At 48.9% G+C, this 18,856-nt stretch overlaps 7 protein-coding genes across 8 annotated transcripts; 6 read left to right on the forward strand and 1 right to left on the reverse strand.

The window, feature by feature from the left end:
• Positions 1-165: 165 nt before the first annotated feature.
• LOC128267864 (uncharacterized) lies at positions 166-866 on the forward strand. The gene is made up of 2 exons (XM_053004811.1): positions 166-357; positions 442-866. The coding sequence occupies exons 1-2, from the start codon at positions 249-251 to the stop codon at positions 570-572; spliced, it is 240 nt and encodes a 79-aa protein (XP_052860771.1). The 5' UTR covers positions 166-248; the 3' UTR covers positions 573-866.
• A 550-nt stretch (positions 867-1,416) lies between these two features.
• Positions 1,417-3,324, forward strand: LOC128278013 (F-box only protein 28). Its single transcript, XM_053016643.1, has 2 exons — positions 1,417-1,590; positions 1,666-3,324. The coding sequence occupies exons 1-2, from the start codon at positions 1,465-1,467 to the stop codon at positions 2,755-2,757; spliced, it is 1,218 nt and encodes a 405-aa protein (XP_052872603.1). The 5' UTR covers positions 1,417-1,464; the 3' UTR covers positions 2,758-3,324.
• Positions 3,325-3,761: 437 nt separating this feature from the next.
• LOC128267726 (uncharacterized) lies at positions 3,762-4,614 on the forward strand. The gene is made up of 3 exons (XM_053004616.1): positions 3,762-3,879; positions 3,943-4,140; positions 4,206-4,614. Exons 1-3 carry the CDS (start codon positions 3,789-3,791, stop codon positions 4,496-4,498), a joined length of 582 nt encoding a protein of 193 aa, XP_052860576.1. The 5' UTR covers positions 3,762-3,788; the 3' UTR covers positions 4,499-4,614.
• A 760-nt stretch (positions 4,615-5,374) lies between these two features.
• Positions 5,375-6,239, forward strand: LOC128267952 (uncharacterized). The gene is made up of 3 exons (XM_053004917.1): positions 5,375-5,502; positions 5,566-5,763; positions 5,829-6,239. Exons 1-3 carry the CDS (start codon positions 5,412-5,414, stop codon positions 6,119-6,121), a joined length of 582 nt encoding a protein of 193 aa, XP_052860877.1. The 5' UTR covers positions 5,375-5,411; the 3' UTR covers positions 6,122-6,239.
• A 548-nt stretch (positions 6,240-6,787) lies between these two features.
• LOC128268011 (uncharacterized) lies at positions 6,788-7,579 on the forward strand. The gene is made up of 2 exons (XM_053004998.1): positions 6,788-6,890; positions 6,954-7,579. The coding sequence occupies exons 1-2, from the start codon at positions 6,788-6,790 to the stop codon at positions 7,502-7,504; spliced, it is 654 nt and encodes a 217-aa protein (XP_052860958.1). The 3' UTR covers positions 7,505-7,579.
• Positions 7,580-8,058: 479 nt separating this feature from the next.
• LOC128279154 (CLIP domain-containing serine protease B15-like) lies at positions 8,059-9,174 on the forward strand. Its single transcript, XM_053017873.1, has 2 exons — positions 8,059-8,296; positions 8,369-9,174. The coding sequence occupies exons 1-2, from the start codon at positions 8,059-8,061 to the stop codon at positions 9,172-9,174; spliced, it is 1,044 nt and encodes a 347-aa protein (XP_052873833.1).
• Positions 9,175-11,507: 2,333 nt separating this feature from the next.
• Positions 11,508-17,847, reverse strand: LOC128277565 (DENN domain-containing protein Crag). Of its 2 annotated transcripts, XM_053016041.1 has the most exons (10): positions 17,098-17,847; positions 16,916-17,022; positions 16,703-16,853; positions 14,429-16,644; positions 14,025-14,345; positions 13,770-13,853; positions 13,174-13,600; positions 12,670-13,113; positions 12,422-12,597; positions 11,508-12,349 (listed from the first exon to the last, which is right to left on the reverse strand). In XM_053016041.1, exons 1-10 carry the CDS (start codon positions 17,845-17,847, stop codon positions 12,031-12,033), a joined length of 4,995 nt encoding a protein of 1,664 aa, XP_052872001.1. In that variant the 3' UTR covers positions 11,508-12,030. The 2 variants fall into 2 exon arrangements, with proteins under 2 accessions (XP_052872001.1, XP_052872002.1); XM_053016042.1 differs by lacking the exon at positions 13,770-13,853.
• Positions 17,848-18,856: the final 1,009 nt, after the last annotated feature.

Here is an 18,856-nt window from a genome sequence, read left to right on the forward strand (position 1 = left end):
TTATTTGTGAATAGATTAGATTGAAATTAAATTACTATATTGGCACACGAATTAGAAAGCAAAGCCAAAACATGATCGTATGTGGCGTATTGTTTTGGAAGTCCGAGCTGTCAGTCGCCGATCGGCAGAAACGCGGCGCCGAGCTCTGCTGTTTGGATTTGCATTTCGTTCGTCGGCCGCTGCTCGGCAAGTTGGTCAGGAATTGTCCACGGGATCCCCCGATTACCCCGCCCCGTTTCCCAACCAGCATGATGCAGCTACTGGACAAGGTTTTGAGTTTCTGGTCATATTGGTGGTTCCGATATCTCATGATAACGGAGCTTTACATGGTCGAAAGTTGGGAGCGTGTCACGATCCGTGAGTAACAGTTTGTGTTCCCCCGGGCCAGTGTCCCATATCGGTTTCTCCGTACTAACCCTTGTGCTGCCTCTTCTCCGACAGATGTGTTCCTGTTTGTCATATTCTTGCTTCAGTGGTACTTCAACTGCTCCGTGCTCCTTCCGTTCACCGGCCGCTTGTTCGGCATACTACCCGTGGATCAGCAACTTCCCTCGGTCTCGCGGTCCGGCTAGCCGAGGCGAATCGTACCGGCCCGGGGGGGCACCGTGGACGCGCGACACCGACCGACTGCGTGTTACAAAAGGCATAACCGCATTGAGAAGTATTTTGGCTTGCGCCGTTCGGCAGCGCTGCCGCGAACAGGGCTAATCTCATACACTCTATCCTTAGTCGACCCACAACCAACCAAGAATCTGACTTTGATTTGTTGTACGTGAAAATCTTATGCTCGTTTTTTGCTTATGTAGTGTTTTAAACGAAACGATCTGTCCGGCAACTGACTGGAAATACAGAGGAATGTGAAACTATTTGCACTACTAGTTCATTTCAAGATCGGATAGAACATTCGTTTACGTTCCAGGCTATCGTGCGGCCAATGTTCTAAACATAAGCGATCTACCGGAATCCTCGATATGAGTCAGATGGGTTGAGAGTTGATAACAAGATAACGTGACAATTATATCGCTCCGCAACGGAAAACACGTTCTCTTATCGCGCATACTTGCACCAAATGGGGGTTTAAAGCACATCCCACCGATAAGGACACAAGCCATTAAGCTTGACGCATTAATAGTATATATTGATTGATTTTACCGGTGCATCATCACCGGTTTCGATGGTAATCTTTCAGTAAGTAATCGCGAATTATGCTCATCGGTGTTCACTAAAAGAACGGCCACGAACTGAGAACTAACAGCAATAAAACATGAGTACTTTAACAACATGGTAATTTTTTTTAAATTTATAGTAAAATAGGCAACCCTGCAACAGTCACTACTCGAAGTGACAGCTGTCAAACGGTCGACGCGAAGTGCGCTTGTTGTTTTTCGTCTGCGTGTTTGCATCCGTGGTGGAAAAGTTCGGGGTAGGAAAAACTCAACCTTCGAGCGTCTCGGGCAGGGAACGATGGCCAGCGATTCGGATGGTGGAACGGCGTACCGGTCGGAGATGAAGTTTCTGGATCTTCCCGACTGCATGATCGAGCAAGTGCTGGAGTTTCTGTCGTACGACGAAATCGCCAAGAAGCGCAGCGTGAGTCAGAGCGCCCGAGCAGCGGGGCCCTCGTTTGCGTTTGCAGTGGCCATCACCTTTGATGCTGTTTTTTAGGTTTGCCGAACGCTCGATCGTATCTGCCAGTCGCTGTTGAACCGTGGCTTCAACAAGATGGTCCGCCGGCACAACATGCACCTGAAGACGATCAAATCGCAGCTTCCGAGGCGCGAATCGGAACGGCGGAACCATCCGCTGGCCAAACACTCGGACATACTCACCTGCATCGAGACGCGCATTTCCATGCTCTCGATGACGTATTCGAAGTATACCGATAAGGATCTTTGCTGCTTCATCCCGGGTAAGGTGATCGATGAGGTCCTCACGATTTTGCGGCTGATCGAGAACACCACGCGCCCCTTGCGGGCCCACGAGATACTGCAGGAACTACGCGACATATCGTCGATGGCGATAGAACATTTTGATGAAAACATTGCGCATCGGTTGAAGAAATACGTGGAGGTACCATTCCCGCACCACCACCAGGTGGCCACCATACAGGGCTCGAACGCCCCGTTCCCTTCGGCCGTGTTGCTGCACAACGATGTCTTTATTCCGTGCGAAATCATACCGACGCTCTCGCAGAGCTCCACATCGACGGCCACACGGTCTACGACATCGTCCAGCGCAACGGTGGCTTCGGCCGCCTCCTCCGGATACTACCGGAGTGCGTGCGATGTTGGCAGCCTCAATCAGACGGCGATGTCGATCGATAAGAAGGCTCGCAAAATGCGAAACGACATCGCGCAGATCCAGCGCACAATGGGCAGCTACAAAGCGGAGGCACGCAGCATGCGCCAAATGCTGAAGCGGTTGCACGCGGAGATGAAGGAGCTGCGCCGGAGATTGGAAGAGTCGGAGACGAAAAACCGCGAGCTGTTGGCCAACATCAATCAGCTCAGCTTCGGTGCTCCGTCCGCTGCCAACGCGGCCACCGCTAGTGCGACCGCCATTAAAAAGTGCAACATAAAACCTCGCACGGCCATCCTGAAGCGCGGGTTACCGCTCTCGGACGGGGAACCGCTCGCACCGGTGGCGCCAAGTTCCGCTGTGCCATTGTCGCTCGGATCGGTTGATGATTCGCCGCCAGCGGAGCCATCGATCGTATCGAGCGGCAGCACGGCAAAGAAGTCCAAACTTAGCGATTAGAGCAATGCCCGTCGGTCAGCTAGCCAGCTCAAATGGGTTTCTGCTACGGCTGATCAATAATCTCTCTAGCAGTTCGCGCGATTCCGCGATTCCGTAGCAGGCATTTTGCAAGTAGTGCACAAGTGCAGTAGCTACGCGCGGCAAATTGTATACTAACAGTAGTGTTTAGAGCGAAACGAATGGCAAGCGGCAGAAGCTGGTTCGCCGTGTGTAAATCGGTTCCCGGATTACGATCTTCTAGGTGCCTGGTGCAGCGGAACCGCAAACAGACATACCTCGGGACGGGGCGGCACCAAAACCACGGTGCCCTTGCCGTTCAATACGTTACTTTGTAGAGCTAATACCCCTTCATTGTCGTGCATTGGTTGGATACGAACCTTTTCTTCGAAGCTGCGCGAAGAAGTTATACGCACAAGTACACGAATCTGGAGCTGATTGATTGCTTACCGTGTCCGTGGTACCGTTCGATGTAAGTGATGCTTGCAAAATATTTTGTTTAGATGTAATTTTGAAACGATTCATGGAAGAAGTAAACAAATTTAAAAAAATAAAATTGAATTTGCATATAAACGTACGAACGGGGCCTTTATGCTGTTTTGTCTGCTTGCCGTCTGTTCGATGTCTACACTGACCACTTATCGAGCACTTTTCTATGGTCTCCGTCTGGTAGAAACTAGTGAGAACACAGGATTTAACTTCCGCCAGCATGTGGCGTCTTTAGAGAGCTTCGTTCATTAAATCACAGCGTACAAATGTTCTCCCGTTGTGAGTCAAATGAACAGGCCATTTACGGTTAGATGGTAGCCACACTCTACCCATTGTAGCACGAGACCACGATATCCTTGCGAATCGTTATATAACAAGAATGCACATAGTACAAGACATCACTGTCTATTGAAATAAGCTGTTAAAGTTATCTCTGGATAGTTGCACTTGTTATCATTGTGCAATTGAATTTGGTATAAATATCACGCCGAGCGTACAAGACCTCAATCGTTCTCGGGACAGTCCAAAGTGTAGAAGCTATCGAAATGAAGTCTCACGTGGCAATTTTGGTATCCATTTTGTTCACTTTCTTCTACCTGGAAGCAACCGCCACACTCCATAATAACTCGTTTGATGGTGAGTACAATTATCCTTTTGAGTCGAAGTACCGTTATTGAGTTTAAATCTGTTATTTTTCAGCTATCAGAGGCTGCCGGCAGTATGAGAACGTACAAGGCTACGATGGACCGGTTCAATATATCCCGGTTTCCAGTCTGAGTAACGTGGGCTTCACAAATAACTCGGTTTACTTCAAAATCGGTATCCTGGGACCCAAAGATGGCCACATCCGGTATGGTCCTTCACGGTATCCGTTTGAACGGGATGTAATTGAAGTTGGTAAGCGAAAGAAACTTATTAAGCACCTTCATGCATCCCAGCTCATTGCGTATTATTTATTTTAGTAATATCTGGATGGGCCAACACGAAAAGCGTTGGCAGACGACAGCGTAGAAACACGGCAAACAAGGCAAATACAGTGCAATTGGCCGAGGTTCCGACTCGGGGACTTTTGTCCCAGTTCTGGCCCACCATGATCACAGTGGAAGTGTTGGCGAACGGACTTGTGCGTGTATCGAAGAACGACGAAAAGGAACCCTTTCTTCAGTTTAGAGATGATCATCATGTAGCACCCCTGTTCTTGGGATTCACCAAATGGGATCGCGATTTAATTTTCTTCTACGACTGCCCGTTGTAGATACCGTTATCAGTCCATTTCCATTGTAAAACTGAAAGCTTGGCGATGAAATAAAGTGTTTTACTGAGAAACTTACCTGAGAAACAGGGAGTTATCGGTAAATATTTGAGCAACAAACTGATAAATTACTAGTGTGGTTACAGACACTCCCTTCACAGTCACTCTGAGAAATGGTAGGTCTTAAGTATATCCAAACAGATCCTTAACACAGCTTCTTCCAATATCGTTATCAATATTCATAACAATGTACAAGATAAGTATCTCGCGAATAACAGAACGGGGGTTTTCTTTTGGAGATCATAAAACAAGACCCGTTATCAATCACTGCAACTAGTACAATTCAGGTGATAAATACAATAAGTTATTCTGTTCTTAGCTACAATACCTAAATTCTGGTTCTTGCTTTCTATCGAAGTAGAACTAGAGTACAACAAACTTCACCCATTGACTGACTATTATTAAGGCGCACGCTACTCGAATACTAATATAATACTAGGGCACGTGTTTTAACGTACAAATAATTCACCCAGCAGAGTGAAGCCTTTCTGATTCATTTGGATAGTAGCACCACTAAAAGGCAGCATTCATCCAATCAGGGCATACAAGTGTTCTCCCTTTCTGATTAAAACAAACAGGCCATAGTATTTAAATTATTCTAATATTTACGATTACGTTACTGAGTGTGTCCCAGCGTAGCACGAGAGCACGATTTCCACGAAAGCATATCCTTGTGAATCGTTTTATGACAAGAATACACATCGTACAAATCATCACTATCTATTGTAATAACCTCTGTTATCTCTGGATAGTTGGCCTTGTTATCATCGTGCAATTGAATTTGGTATAAATATCACGCCGAGCGTACAAGACCTCAATCGTTCTCAGGACAGTCTAAAGTGTAGAAGCTATCGAAATGAAGTCTCACGTGGCAATTTTGGTATCCATTTTGTTCGGTTTCTTCTACGTGGAGGCAACCGCCACACTCCATAATAACTCGTTTGATGGTGAGTACAATTGTCCTTTTGAGTCAGAGTGCCGTTATTGAGTTTAAATCGGGTATTTTACAGCTATCAGAGGCTGCCGGCAGTATGAGAATGTACAAAGCTACGAGGGACCGGTCCAATATCTCCCGGTTTCCAGTCTCCGTAACGTGGGCACCACAAGTAACTCGGTTTACTTCAAAGTCGGCATTGTGGGACCCAACGATGGGATTATACGGTACGGTCCTTCACAGTATCCGTTCGAACGGGATGTAATTGAAATTGGTAAGCGAAAGAAACTTATTAGGCACCTTCACGCATCCCAGCTCATTGCGTATTAATTATTTTAGTAATATCTGGATGGGCCAACACGAAAAGCGTTGGCAGACGGCAGCGTAGAAACACGTCAAACCAGGCAAATACAGTGCAATTGGCTGAGGTTCTGACTCGGGGACTTATGTCCCAGTTCCGCCCCACCATGATCAAAGTGGAAGTGTTTGCGAACGGACTTGTGCGTGTATCGAAGGACAACGAAAAGGAAGCATTCCTTCAGTTTGGAGATGATCATCATGTAGCACCCCTGTTCTTGGGATTCACCAAATGGGATCGCGATTTGATTGTCTTCTACGACTGCCCGTTGTAGATACCGGTATCAGTTTATTTGGATTGTAAAACTATCTTAGCGATGAAATAAAGTGTTTTACTGAGAAACTTACCTGAGAAACAGGGAGTTATCGGTAAATATTTGAGCAACAAACAGAAGAATTAGTACTTTTATTACAGACACTCCCTTCACAGTCGCTCTGAGGAATGGGATGTCTTAAGTATATCCAAACAGATCTTTAACACAGCTTCCTCCAATACCGTTATCAATATTCATAACAATGTGCAAGATAAGAGTCTCGTGCGTAGTAAACCCAAGAGGAGGGGGGGTAAGAGTAAACCAGCATGTAAACTCTCTGGAGCGTGGCTCGAGTCCGTTATCAATCGTTGCACCTGCAATGCAGTTTATAAGTATAGTAAGTTAGAGAAAAAGTTTACTTTATTCTTAGCTGCAAAGAAAAAAACTAAAAAAAAAACGGGACACTGTAGTAGATACCCTTTTCGTTATAATAGTTTTACTTAACTGTTCAGTCAATACTTTGCACATCTCGGAAAGGTAACTTGCGTGCGCCGCTGCATTGTGACTGTATTGGTTCTATAAACAAAATTGTGGTGGAGAGTAATCAAGAACAGGTTGTGTAGAAGGCGCGATCGATGGGATTCACGAAAGTGCAAACCGCGGGAGGAGTTAGTCAACATCTCAATCATGGTGAAGGCAGACATGATCGCGGCGTCGGTATGGATTGTAGTTATCAGTCTGTGGGTTGGGTCTGGTGAATCGGCCACTTCCTTCAACAATCCGTTTGATGGTAAGAAAAGCATAGAATGGAACGCTAAGAAGAAACTCTTCACTAACCCCACTTCACTAACAGCGATCAAGGGGTGTCTCCAGTTCGACCAGGTTCCCAGCTACAACGACACGCTGGAATACTTCGCCACCAACGGCTTCCGAAACGTGGGGCACACGCACAACTCTCGCTACTTCCGACTCGGCATCCTGGGCAAGAACGATGGGCACATCCGCTTCGGGAGATCACTGTTCCCGTACGATGAAACCGTGATCGAGCTGGTGATCAGCGGTTGGGCCAATACGCAGAGCGTGGCCCGTCGTCAGACACGTGCCCGGAATAAGCTGCTGGAAAATGTGTTACTGAAGGAAACGCCAACACCGAAACTGCTGTCCCGGTCGCGGCCGTTGGTGTTCCGGATGGAGGTGTTCGACAATGGGCGCGTACAGCTCACGAAGGACGGGGAACGCCGACCGTTTTTCGAATACAGCGACAGCCAGCACGCCATTCCGGCGGACTACATTGGGTTTAGCAAGTGGGACGCCGATTTGATCTACTTCTACGACTGCCCCCTGAAGGAGGACACTTCCGGTTCCATCGAGAACAGTGTGCTATTGAGATGCAGTTTAGCGTGATCTTTATTAATTGGTAAAAGCCGACTCTTTAAAATATATTTCTTACTGGTGGTGATGGTGCAGCAGCAAACCGATTGAAAAGAGAAATAAACAAATTCTGAGACGAATATGATAGTCATTGCTCACGGTGGATTCGACCCGTGGGGGTATTTTTTAAATCCCAAGTACTGTCCAGATAGGGGATTAACGAAATTCCCGTCGGCGTGTTTACATTAGGGCGGCAGTAATTGGTCCGCAAACCGGAATTTTGCCACGGTCTGTGTGCGTCGTCAGTGATCGTTATCTGCAAGAGTTCTGAAACAGCTGATAAGTGGTAGGACCGGATTCGTTCGGGCCATCGTTAGAACGATGAAGATGTTGGTGAACTTGCAAACTTGAACCGGCCATGAATGTGTGTAGGTGTGTCCTAGGTTACGTGTTGCTGTTGATCGTTTCCACAACCGAGGTAGTGCCATTGAGCAAATGATATCACAGGTCGCAGTCTTCAATTACTACTCAGCTTCCAGTTTGATGGTGATCGTCTCCTGTAAATCGGGCCTAAATAGTTCGCCAAGATGGTGGCCAACGTGTGGTACACCGTCTCCGCCGTGTTACTTATTTTTGCGATCAACTCCGGTAACGCCCAGAGCTGCGGGCAGGTGCAAGTGCTAAAGCAGGGGCTCATCTTTGGGGGTGATGCTTCTTCACCCGGCATCTGGCCGTGGCACGTGGCCATCTTTCACCGTGAGTCACTTCGAAACACCGTCTACAAATGTGGCGCTACGATAATCAACAAGGATACAGTATTAACCGGTGAGAGATCCAACCTGTGATCGTGGCGTGTATTATTTTTTATCGATCCGGTGGCGTTTCGTGCAATTACAGCCTTCCACTGTGTGGTGGAGAATCAGCGGCCTATTTCCGGAAATCGGTTGATCGTTCGGGCGGGTGTGTTTGACCTAGACGTTCGCAGCAGCACCTCCCAAGAGAACCGCGTGTTCGATATCGTAGCACCGGATGGTGCTAGTGCACTCTACTTCACCGACGACATTGCTATCCTGCGAATGCAGACCCAGTTCGTGTTCAACGATTACGTGCAACCCGCTTGTATACGTTCGGTCGATCAGGACATCGGGCAGCTGGTAGGGACCTTCGGGTCGGTGGTCGGCTGGGGATGGACCGAACAAGAGTCGACTTCGGCGGAACTGCGCGAAGCAAAGATACCGGTCGTGAGTGCGGACGATTGCCTGCAGAGCAATCGGGAGCTGTTCAGCCAGGTGCTAACGTCGAAGGTGTTCTGCGGCGGCAGCCGCAACGGCACCTCCAGCTGCAACGGCGACAGCGGTGGCGGAATGTTCTTCAAGTTCGGCGCCTATTGGTTTCTGCGGGGCCTCACCTCGTTCTCCGCGGTTGATGCACAAAAATCGGGCATCTGTGACTCGCGAGGCTACGTGGGCTACACGGATGTTTCGAAGTATCTGGACTGGCTGCGGAGCAACGATGTGCGGTTTGAGGACCCGCTGCGGAATGTTCCGATGCCGGGGGGCAGTGGGTCCGTAAACACTGGCAACACTACACTAATTCGCTTGTCCGTCGACCCAAAAATGAAACGGTTTTTGGAGGGCTACCAGGGAAGCATTCTCCTGCGGGTAGAACTAAACGGCAAGCGTGTGAACAGTTTGTTTCAATAAACCCAAAAGGAACCCGGAAAGGAATTCCCCGTGTAGAAGTGTCTTACGGTTCTATTGAGAAAACCGGTTCCAAGATGCATCAAGGAGAGAAAACCCGGCACATGGAGTGTAATGCTTAGAAAAAATCGCTCTAATCGCCGTGGCTTGAAAGGAACAAACAATCGGTCCCGAACTGTTACTTCTGATCCGACATGAGTCCCTGTGAAAAATCACTGGCGCACTTATTAATTTACTATTCATAATTGAAAACAAAAAAATTAATTCGGCAAACATAATGAGCATCAAACCAGTGGCTAGCTGAAACCGAATAATGGAGGATCGCTAAGCACGGTGGATTGAGAGGGACGGATGGTGTTAAGCGGTAACGCACGCTTTCCCCTCTGATCGATCCCGATGCCTCTGATTGGCATGAGCTCCTGTTACAATCACTGGTGCAGAACGGCCCAGCTCGGCTCGTCTCGGACCAAAAATAATCGGACCGATCAATTATCGAAATAAAATTAGTCTGGCAAAATAATGAGCATCTGTGGGTTAACTACGCCACCGGTTGGCAGAAACCGAAATCGCTAATGGATCGAGAGAGATGGATAACTCCGACCCAGATCGGCTGCGTCCCACGGAGTGATATGGACTCTGTGGAACGAAAGAGATGGATGGTGTTCGGTGATAACGATCACTTCCCCTCTAATCAAACCGATCTGCTACCCCTTTATCTGACATGAGTTCCTGTTACAATCGTGGCCGCAAAATCGCCCGGATTGGGACCGAAAGATTCTTTCAGCGACAGTGGGAGTATGTCGACATCGTCTGTGGCCAAAAATAATCCAACCGATCGAAAAAAAAACTAACAATTGAAATATTAGGTTGGGGAAAAAGAAATCCATTATTTTCTCAGTTGATGACTTTAGTGATCGATATCTTGTGAAGTATCGATCGTACAGTTTCAAATTTAGGCTCGTTTTAAAGCTGATACTATCCACTTAAAAAAATGCTGTCACTGTTTATTGTTTGTTCTATTCGTTTGTGAGTTACAGGCTGTTAACAATGGAAGTAACCATAGAGAAAATACGGTACATTTTACAATTTTTCTTTGAAAGAGGCGAAAGTTTAAGCTAGGTGGCTGAAATTTTGCATATTGTTTATGGTGCCAATACTCTAACAGCTAGTTGTGATAAATTTTGGTTTCGTTGACCCGTTTCAGTTTTTTTTGATGTTAAAGATGCATTTCACCCAGGCAGACACGTCATCGAAAATGTTGACAAAATCACAGAAATAATCAAAGTTAGTCGGCATGTTAGTAGTCAGAGCATCGGCCAGGACCTAAAGATTAACAATCAGACAGTTTTAAGCCATTTGCGCAAAGCTGGATCCACAAAGAAGCTCAATGTTTGGGCGCCACCACATTTACACCTAAAAACATGATGGCGCGAATTTCCATTTGCGCAATTTTGGCCAAACGGAATGAAATTGACACATTTCGTAAACGGATGGGTACTGGGGATGTTAAATGGGATACATACGACAATACTGTGTGAAAATGATCGTGGTCTAAGCGTGGTGAAGCAGCTTACAGGGTGGTCAAACCAGAACTTACGGCCAGTAAGGTTCTATTGGGTTTATGGTGGGACTTGAGAGGAACCGTTTATTGTGAGTTGCTTTCGTGTGGTCAAACATAAAATTCAGATCTCTATTGTCAATTACTGTACCGTCCGAAGCTAGCAATTGACCAGAAACGACCAGAATCGGCCAACGAAAGGGATTTTGTGTTCCAACAGGACAACGAAATGTGACGCACGTCTTTAGCGACTCGCCAGAAAGTCCGTGAGCTTGGTTGGGAAGTTTTATTGCATCCACCGTATAGTTCGGACCTTGCACCGAGCGATTGACACCTTTTTCGGGCATTACAAAATTTCCTGAGTGGTGAAAAACTGAGATCAAGAAAGGATTGTGAAAATGGATTGCTCGAGATTTTCGCCAATAACGACTAACCCATTTACAAGAGAGGCATTACAAGCTAACCTTTGAAAAGACAACAAATTTTCCAACAAAACCATACATATTTGACGAAAATCGGACCATCGGAAGTATCTTAAATAATGTTTTGAATTTCACCCAAAAATAATGGATTTCTTTTTCCCCAACCTAATAAAATTAGTTTCCCAAAAATAACAGTACCAGGGTACGATTTGGCGTGCAATTCAAGCACCGATGGACGGACGGACGCCGATTCGCTTTTATTGTATAGAAGATTACATATTGAACCACATTACGGAAAACCCCGACAAGTGTGCCCAGAAATTGCTTCGAAACAAGAATCTCTTTATTGATCGCTTCGGTGCGGAAGTTTATAGTTAACTGTAATCAATTCCAACTCGCATCTCAAGCCGGATACTCAGCGTGCCGGATGAACAGTGGGTATTTTTCTAAAATATCCTAATAAATCTCTGATGATTTTGTAATGTAAATGAATGATATTTTGAACGGAACTAACCATCCTCCGTCGACAGGCATTAACACCACGTGCCGTAAGCAGTTTATTTCTAAATCAGTATGTAAAAGAAGGATGATTTGAAGAGGAAAAAATGCAATAATAAAACGGATGGTGCAGAAAAACATGAGTCGAGTCGAGTCGATAGCCGCGTTTGCTTGGAGCCTGGCATCGAAATCGTTTCCCTCACTCTTGTCGCTCGGTAAGTAGTCTGGACCCCGCTCCCGGTGTCCCTAGTCCGCGCAGCATTCAACCGTTTCTCTGTGTTCCGCCACGAAGGAGACCGTCCTATCGTGGCACCGTTGTCTCACGGAGCATCGGTGATACGCCGGGGGAAAGGGACACTTCTTGACTACCAGCAGCGGTCGTCAGGGTAGTACCAGCGGTTTAAAGTACGCCCGACAGAAGATGGCCATTGTCGATGGCGGCAGGTCTTGCGTTCGATAGTACGTGTCGACCTTGTCGAGCTCGAGCTTATCGAAAACGGCCGCATACTCGCGGTGGAATGAAATCAGATCGACGTCGGCCCGACCGATCTCCACGATCGCCAGGAACAGCATGTCACGGTAGATCGAGTGCGTACGATCGACGCCCCGATGTTTGAGCTTCTGCCTTTCGTTGGCCAGCCGTTTGACGGGAGTTAGCAAATCGTTACAACGTATCGACGCGATCACTTGTTGCATCACACTAAAAGACAAACAAATCAAATTAGAGCCGGTGTGCCAGCAGAAACGGGAACGACGAAATTACGACACTAACGTTCGGTTGATGGACGTCTGATCCGTGAGTAACGCTTTCAGTAACGTGCTGTCCGGTTGATTCTGTCGCCAGAGCATGTACATGGCCGGCCCAGCCTCAGAGTGCAGCCTTGGATTGTCCCACAAACAGTAGACGGAAACGGTTTTCAGCATACTTAGCGGATCGGCCTTCTCATCCTCCTGCCAAGGTAAAGCACAAACGAGTAAATCATGGCAGCCAATGGTCAAACTTATCGCACACAATCCGACGCCCACCTGTTTCGGCTGCACAAGACTGGGCAAGTGGGTGGACACGTCTATCCGCTCCATGAACCACACCAAGTTCCAGTAGATGATGGGATGCTCCTCGACAAAGGTGCCGTTCGTGAGCGCCATATCGCCCTCCTGACTGAGCACGTTTTCCAACTCTTTGCGCAGCACAAGCGGATTCAAGTATGGCACACTGATAACGTCCTGTGGTGGTTTCGTAGGTTGCTGCGATTCCTCCTGTTGCTGCTGGCTGTCGAGGATCACTTGCACGTTCAGGAATGGCACTGTCACTTTATTGCAAGCATGACAGGTGGTGTTGAGATTGGAGTCTTCGGCCGACCAACCCGCCATCACGTCTTCATCGTACAGCAGTACCGAACAGTTGTGACACTGCGAGCAGGACGTAATTTGAATCACGTAGTCTGCGCCATTGTTCTCCGAAATCTGCAAATATGGTAACACAGAATGTAGATCCGTCTCTCGATCATGCATCGGTCTGCTTACATCGGTCACCGACGGGTACACGTTGTCCGGCAACATCGGATACACGTTCAAGCTTCCGGTCGAGGCAGTGTTCTCTCCCAGCGGCACAAGATTGTTGTAGCTAGACTTGCGCGATTCACTAAAACGACCCCACAGATCGAACTCGCTGGACACACGCCGTGAACGGGAACCGTTCAGTGTGCCACTGCCACCGCCGCCGCCGCCCATCGAATCGTCGTGTTGCAGCAGGTCATTTTCCGACCCGTGCCCATCACGGTCCGGTTGCGTTCCGCCACTGTTGAAACCGGTTGACTTCACGGGCGTTGTGTTCGCCGATATGGCTTCTTTGATTTCGTCCAACTTTTTAGCCACCGAGGTGGCCGCATTTTTTATGCTGCTCAGACCGCCCTGAAAAATTTCGTTCGATTTTTTGCCCGTGAAGCTTGGGCTACGGAAAACGGAAGGAAACGAAACGAAATTGAGTTGGAGTTTGGCGACGTGCCAACTTCCCAAAAAACAAGCGGACCCCCGGGGTCCAGAGAGCTGACAGCGTGCAACAACGTATTTAGAAACGACACGAAACAAAACACAGCTTGCACAAAACACGGGACACTTACCTTATGTTGGAAATGTTCTCTATCATGTTGGACGACAACGACTTCAAGTCTTTTTTCATGGACATACGTGCAGGTGAGTAACGGCTAACCACAACATAACGTTCAATAACGGGTTTAAGATGCAAGAACAAATGGGAACAAAATAAGTAAGGACATAAAATCATACGGCACAACGGGACTAGCTTTTACGATGATGGAACGGAGCGAGTTAGAATCGGTACGGCATGCAGCAATGAACGAAAGGGCCACACTCACCCGAAGTTAAACTTTAGCGTCGACCCAAGCGAGGCGAAGCCGGACGAAGCCGGCGACGCGTTCGCCGTCGTTGAGGGCATCGTTTCCGAGCGCTGCATGCTTTTGTTGAGTTGCAGCGAATCGTCGAACGTTGCCGATCGTTGTCCTTTGAAAAGAATGGGCTGATCCGTGTAGATCGTGTCGTTGCTGTTGAGCGGACGAGAAAGGCATTCTGTGTCGGCTGCTACCGCCGACGGCTGCGGTTGTCCCGCCTCGTTAATCACTTCATCATTCAGCGCTCCCAGCGGATCGTCTTGTGTCACCACTGTCCTAGGTGATATCCTGTACAAACATTTCAAGAACCTTTCATTCATCCATCCACCGAGCCCCCCGGGCGGGGGTGATCGCTCCTGCTCGATACTCACTTGGTTGGGCTTGATTTCGTGTTTCCTTTCGTGTCATCCAGTTCCTCCTGGGAGCTGTTTTCAGTCTCGTGAAAATCGAGGGCCCGCTTTGCTTTCATTCCATCGCCCCCGCCGGCAGCAGCGCCGGCGGCGACAGAATTTTGTCTCTGCAGCTTGTCGACAAACTTTGAGTCGCCCGCAAAACTGTCCGCCCTTGCCAGCATGCGCGGGCTCAAGTCACACGAGTTCTTTGGAGGCGGTGATTTGTAAGCCGATTTCGATGCCTTCGATGGATGGTGGTGATGGTGCGGCCCATCGCCACTGATCAGCAGACCGGCACTGGACAGCACATCGGATGTGCGCTCTTGATGGGCACCGGACGTATTTTGCCGCACGATGGCTCCCAGCCGCCCACGAAGTTTGTCGAATGCGGTGAAATCCAATCCGGGACTGCCAATGGCGGTTGCCTGGGCGGGCTCGGCCTGGGAGTAGCCCGAATCGAGGCTGGTACGTGAGGTACCGTTCACCGATTCCAGTGCGCTGCCCAAGTTGTTTTCCTGCGACAACGAACGACGCCGTCGATCGGCAAACTTCATTCCGGCACGCTTGAACTGGGCCGCTCCCAGAATGATGTTGCGTAGACGGTTCCATCGGACCTGCGACGAAAGCATCGAGTTTGCCGGCCACTGCGCTTCCAGCACGCAGCGATTGTACACGCCGTACGTGAGGGCGTTCGGTTGGATGCCGGACCGTTTCATTAGGTAGTGCAACCGTACGGCCAGCACGGGCAGGTTGTGCATCCCGCAGAGCTGCATCATGATGCGATAGCACACCTCATCGCACTGGACCTTCAGTTTCGAGGCTTTGCTGAGCAAATCGTAGGCCGCCTTCAGCACGTCGTGCTCGCGGCCACTACTCTCCGATATGAGGCTAGGAAGTACTATGAAGTAGATGGAGTAGCATGCGGCGAGCAGGTGCTTGGCCCACAGCTCCGGGTGTGCCTGCTGTTTGCGGGCCAGTTTTTGAGCGGTTTTAATCTCGTGCTTCGTTCTCCGTGCCATCGGCGAGCCCGGGGCCAGCGTACCGTGATGCTGCTGTTGATGCAGCACCCGGGTCAGCATGCTGCGGCGCGACTGCTTGAGCAGCATCGAGTCCAGCACGAAGGAACGGTAGCGATAGCTTTGCTGCGACATCAGCTCCGGTTGACACTCGGGTGGCAGGATAACCTTTGTCCTCTCGCTGCTCTGCCCGGCGTCCCACTCGATCAGCTTCACTTCCGCCGAAGTGTCCTCGTAAGCGCTTATCTTTTCGGTGCACTCGTCGAAAAAGGCCAAATTGTGGTCACCATCGGACACGAACGAGCGTTCCTCGATGAACCGGATGAACATTTGCGTTTTCATGAGCAGCTGGAAAAATTTGTGATGTGCTTTGTCGCGCGATCGCAGGAACGCTTCCATGCGAAACAGGGCGGTCGGATCGGTGGCCCCTACGGTGGGCGCTTTCGAGATCGGTACCAGATAGTCGCGGTAGCCTTTCAGGATGGACGCCATGAACTGCAGGAATGCTTCCTGGATGCGCTGCTCGAGGTTTTGCTCACGCTTTCTCTTCTTCAGATCCCGATCCAAGCTGTTGCTCGAATCGGACCCATTGCCCTGGCCCAACTCGTCCAGGTTACGCAGCGTTTGGCGCAAGGTGCGCGCTGCCCGCTTCGGAAGCAGCTTCGTCGTCAGATGCTTTTGCGAGTCACACAGACTGATGTTGTTCGTGTCGAGATCGACGCACGTCACGTCATTCGGGGGCTCGTACAGTTCGAAAAATCGGGAATCCACACCAATCAGATAGGGTAACGGTGCGTGTAGCACTTCGGCCAGGCCCAGCGGACACAGCGGTATGTACGGGCACTGCCATCGGAAGGGAAACAAAAACGAAGATACCGCTTCTGCGACGGCCGTCAGAATGGCCGGTCGCAGCGAGTGGATTAGCAGTTTCTGCTCCGTCAGGACCAACAGCAGCACGTGCAGGCAGTTGTCGGGGCCCAAGTTAGAGAGCAGCGAACGAAATCCGGCACCACTGCGCGGGAGTGGCGAATCTTCCGGAAGGGTGAGCAAAATGCGATTGTTACTCAACGTCGACAGCTGCAGTAGGATGCTCGGCGACGGGAAAGGCACCTCGTCGAGCAGGTGTGTGATGTACCGTTCGATGGGAACTGGCAAATTTTCGTCGCAGATGGAAAGTTCCTACAAGCGAAAGCAAACCGAAATTGAACGCATCCTTACGTGCGGACGAAGGGCTTACATGTAAAAACTGGAGCCATTTCTCAAACGTATCCCCGAATGGCCATCGCGACAGCAGGCAAATGGATTTATTGACGTGAAGCGAATGTGTTTTCGGCGACTCCTCAGTCCACTCAAGCAGTTCCTTTTGCTGAGCGTTCAGGTTGCTTTCACTGTAACGAACGAACGAGTTATAAAATGTACAGCGTTTTTTAGGAAACTTTCCGCTACTCACTCAAAGTCCTCGTAGAACGTTAGGGCTGAACCGTACACCTTGTACGTGCCATCGTTGACGGTGAGCACGAACGTGCTAAAGATCGGCTGTATCGGTTTCCGTTTCATCTGCAATGTAGAGTGCGTTCGAAGTAGTCCGTTCCCACCACTGGCGGCCTGACGGACTGACGACCGGTTGCTTACCTTGCCGTCGCCTCCCGGTACGTGTGGCCAAGTTTCCAGCGTTGTGCCCATCGGCAAGCAAAACAGCGGTACACTGTGGCACAGCGTGAGCGGAAAATCCCTGTGATCGACGGTCGGGTAGCGGTGTAGAATTTCCGGCTCGTAACTGATCAGCTTGGGGCGGTTCACTGATTTTTTGTAGCACAGAAACACATCACTGCCCATCAGGCCCTTGTTGAGCGTTTTGTGGATCATGCAGAAGGCATGCGGTGGTTTCTCCCCTTTGGACGGCACTACGATGCACAGATCGGTGACGACGAGTTCGTTGCAAGGCATATTCGTAGGGGCGCGCCGAAATGTGAGAAATGTTTTGGCGGACGAATTGTTCACATTGGCCACCCGATCGCCGGGAGTGCTCAGAACCATACTAGCGTCCGCCATAATGCGTTCGGCTCCTTCGTACATAACACCGATATCAACCAACGGCGGTTTATCCTTCCCCCGCCGGTAGTAGATAAAACAGGCCGTCGTACGGACGGAACCATAGTTCAGATCGGCCAGCAAACCGGTCGGTGTGTTCTCGAGCACTTCATAGTCGGCCGGGATCTGTTCACCCAACGACGGAAAGTACACTCCGATATCTGTTATGGGATCGATGGTGCTGGCCGATCGCAGGTGTGACGAGTCGTTAAATATGTTCTCCTTCAGCAGTTTGGGATTTTCCGACATTCCGGCCACTACAAAGTAATCCGCGACCCGTCTTTCTTCCATTGTGACGCGTACTTTACTGCTGGAAGTAACAAATCTATTAATTTGAAGCCAGGTCAAAGAAGGCCATACACACAATCGCTCAAAACTAACTATTCGCTGACTTTATCAGGTCTTCTCTTCCGATGCTTATACTTTCCCCAATTGTTCTTTCAATACAAAACCGTTCTATTACCTATAGTAGCACTTTTCGATGCAGATCCGACGGCTGACAGATCCAGCAAACTCCGAAAGGGCGCAAGATATCCAAACAAATCGAGCCGAATGCCCAGACGAAACAATGCAATGCCACGAACAGTGACGTTGTTCCGTTCAGGGCCGCCCGCAATTAACCGAACATCATACTGCACCGATGGAGGGATTCCTGGGCGGGGGGTTGAACGGAGAGATCGTTTCACTGCCGCTCGTTCGGTGTGGATTGATCGTCGCGATGGTGGCACACCTTTTTGCAATCAATGTTCGGGCCCAATTAAAAACGATTGCGGATTGCCTGCTAAGCGGACTATGTTCTATGTCGTTCGAAAGGGGTCAATAACGCTTTGAATATGAACAGAACTTTCAGAACGTTGATTAGAATAGCAGAAGGCCAATTTTTCCGTACGTGGTGACGATGAATAGCAAAACAAACTGAACTCCCGTTACGTTACACGTTAGTGTGAGTGTGTTACGTTACGTTACGTTACGTCAAAACACGTTTTGACAGCCAACCAGGCACTCAGCGCCCGGACACCCAGGCACTCATTCAAACTTCAACGATTTGAACGACGGTTAGCACAAACGGTTATTTTCATCATTTTTGAAACTGAACGCATTTGTAAACAAAACAGACTCACCTTATCTTACTTTATTTACTAATTATTTGTGTTTCGCTCGAGATGTATCGTTTCTTTCGTAATTCCTACGATTGAAATAATTGAGCCTTTACACTCAATTCGATAGTGGATCTTTTCAGATTAATGTAAGTTTCACGGAGTTAATCGTACTTGTTGGTTTATTTCATTAGTTCCAATGT

Source organism: Anopheles cruzii, chromosome 2 (assembly GCF_943734635.1).
Source record: "Anopheles cruzii chromosome 2, idAnoCruzAS_RS32_06, whole genome shotgun sequence".
NCBI lineage: Eukaryota > Metazoa > Arthropoda > Insecta > Diptera > Culicidae > Anopheles > Anopheles cruzii.

Coding starts and splice junctions, on each gene's coding strand:
- LOC128267864 (XM_053004811.1), top strand. CDS start 249: ATGATGCAGCTACTGGACAAGGTTTTGAGTTTCTGGTCATATTGGTGG. Junction 358..441: donor TTGGGAGCGTGTCACGATCC/GTGAGTAACAGT, acceptor CTTCTCCGACAG/ATGTGTTCCTGTTTGTCATA.
- LOC128277565 (XM_053016041.1), bottom strand. CDS start 17,847: ATGGAAGAAAGACGGGTCGCGGATTACTTTGTAGTGGCCGGAATGTCG. Junction 13,114..13,173: donor TGTACCCGTCGGTGACCGAT/GTAAGCAGACCG, acceptor CCATATTTGCAG/ATTTCGGAGAACAATGGCGC. Junction 12,598..12,669: donor TGCAGCCGAAACAGGTGGGC/GTCGGATTGTGT, acceptor CCTTGGCAGGAG/GATGAGAAGGCCGATCCGCT.
- LOC128279154 (XM_053017873.1), top strand. CDS start 8,059: ATGGTGGCCAACGTGTGGTACACCGTCTCCGCCGTGTTACTTATTTTT. Junction 8,297..8,368: donor CAAGGATACAGTATTAACCG/GTGAGAGATCCA, acceptor GTGCAATTACAG/CCTTCCACTGTGTGGTGGAG.
- LOC128268011 (XM_053004998.1), top strand. CDS start 6,788: ATGGTGAAGGCAGACATGATCGCGGCGTCGGTATGGATTGTAGTTATC. Junction 6,891..6,953: donor CTTCAACAATCCGTTTGATG/GTAAGAAAAGCA, acceptor CTTCACTAACAG/CGATCAAGGGGTGTCTCCAG.
- LOC128267726 (XM_053004616.1), top strand. CDS start 3,789: ATGAAGTCTCACGTGGCAATTTTGGTATCCATTTTGTTCACTTTCTTC. Junction 3,880..3,942: donor CCATAATAACTCGTTTGATG/GTGAGTACAATT, acceptor GTTATTTTTCAG/CTATCAGAGGCTGCCGGCAG. Junction 4,141..4,205: donor ACGGGATGTAATTGAAGTTG/GTAAGCGAAAGA, acceptor TATTTATTTTAG/TAATATCTGGATGGGCCAAC.
- LOC128278013 (XM_053016643.1), top strand. CDS start 1,465: ATGGCCAGCGATTCGGATGGTGGAACGGCGTACCGGTCGGAGATGAAG. Junction 1,591..1,665: donor AAATCGCCAAGAAGCGCAGC/GTGAGTCAGAGC, acceptor GCTGTTTTTTAG/GTTTGCCGAACGCTCGATCG.
- LOC128267952 (XM_053004917.1), top strand. CDS start 5,412: ATGAAGTCTCACGTGGCAATTTTGGTATCCATTTTGTTCGGTTTCTTC. Junction 5,503..5,565: donor CCATAATAACTCGTTTGATG/GTGAGTACAATT, acceptor GGTATTTTACAG/CTATCAGAGGCTGCCGGCAG. Junction 5,764..5,828: donor ACGGGATGTAATTGAAATTG/GTAAGCGAAAGA, acceptor TAATTATTTTAG/TAATATCTGGATGGGCCAAC.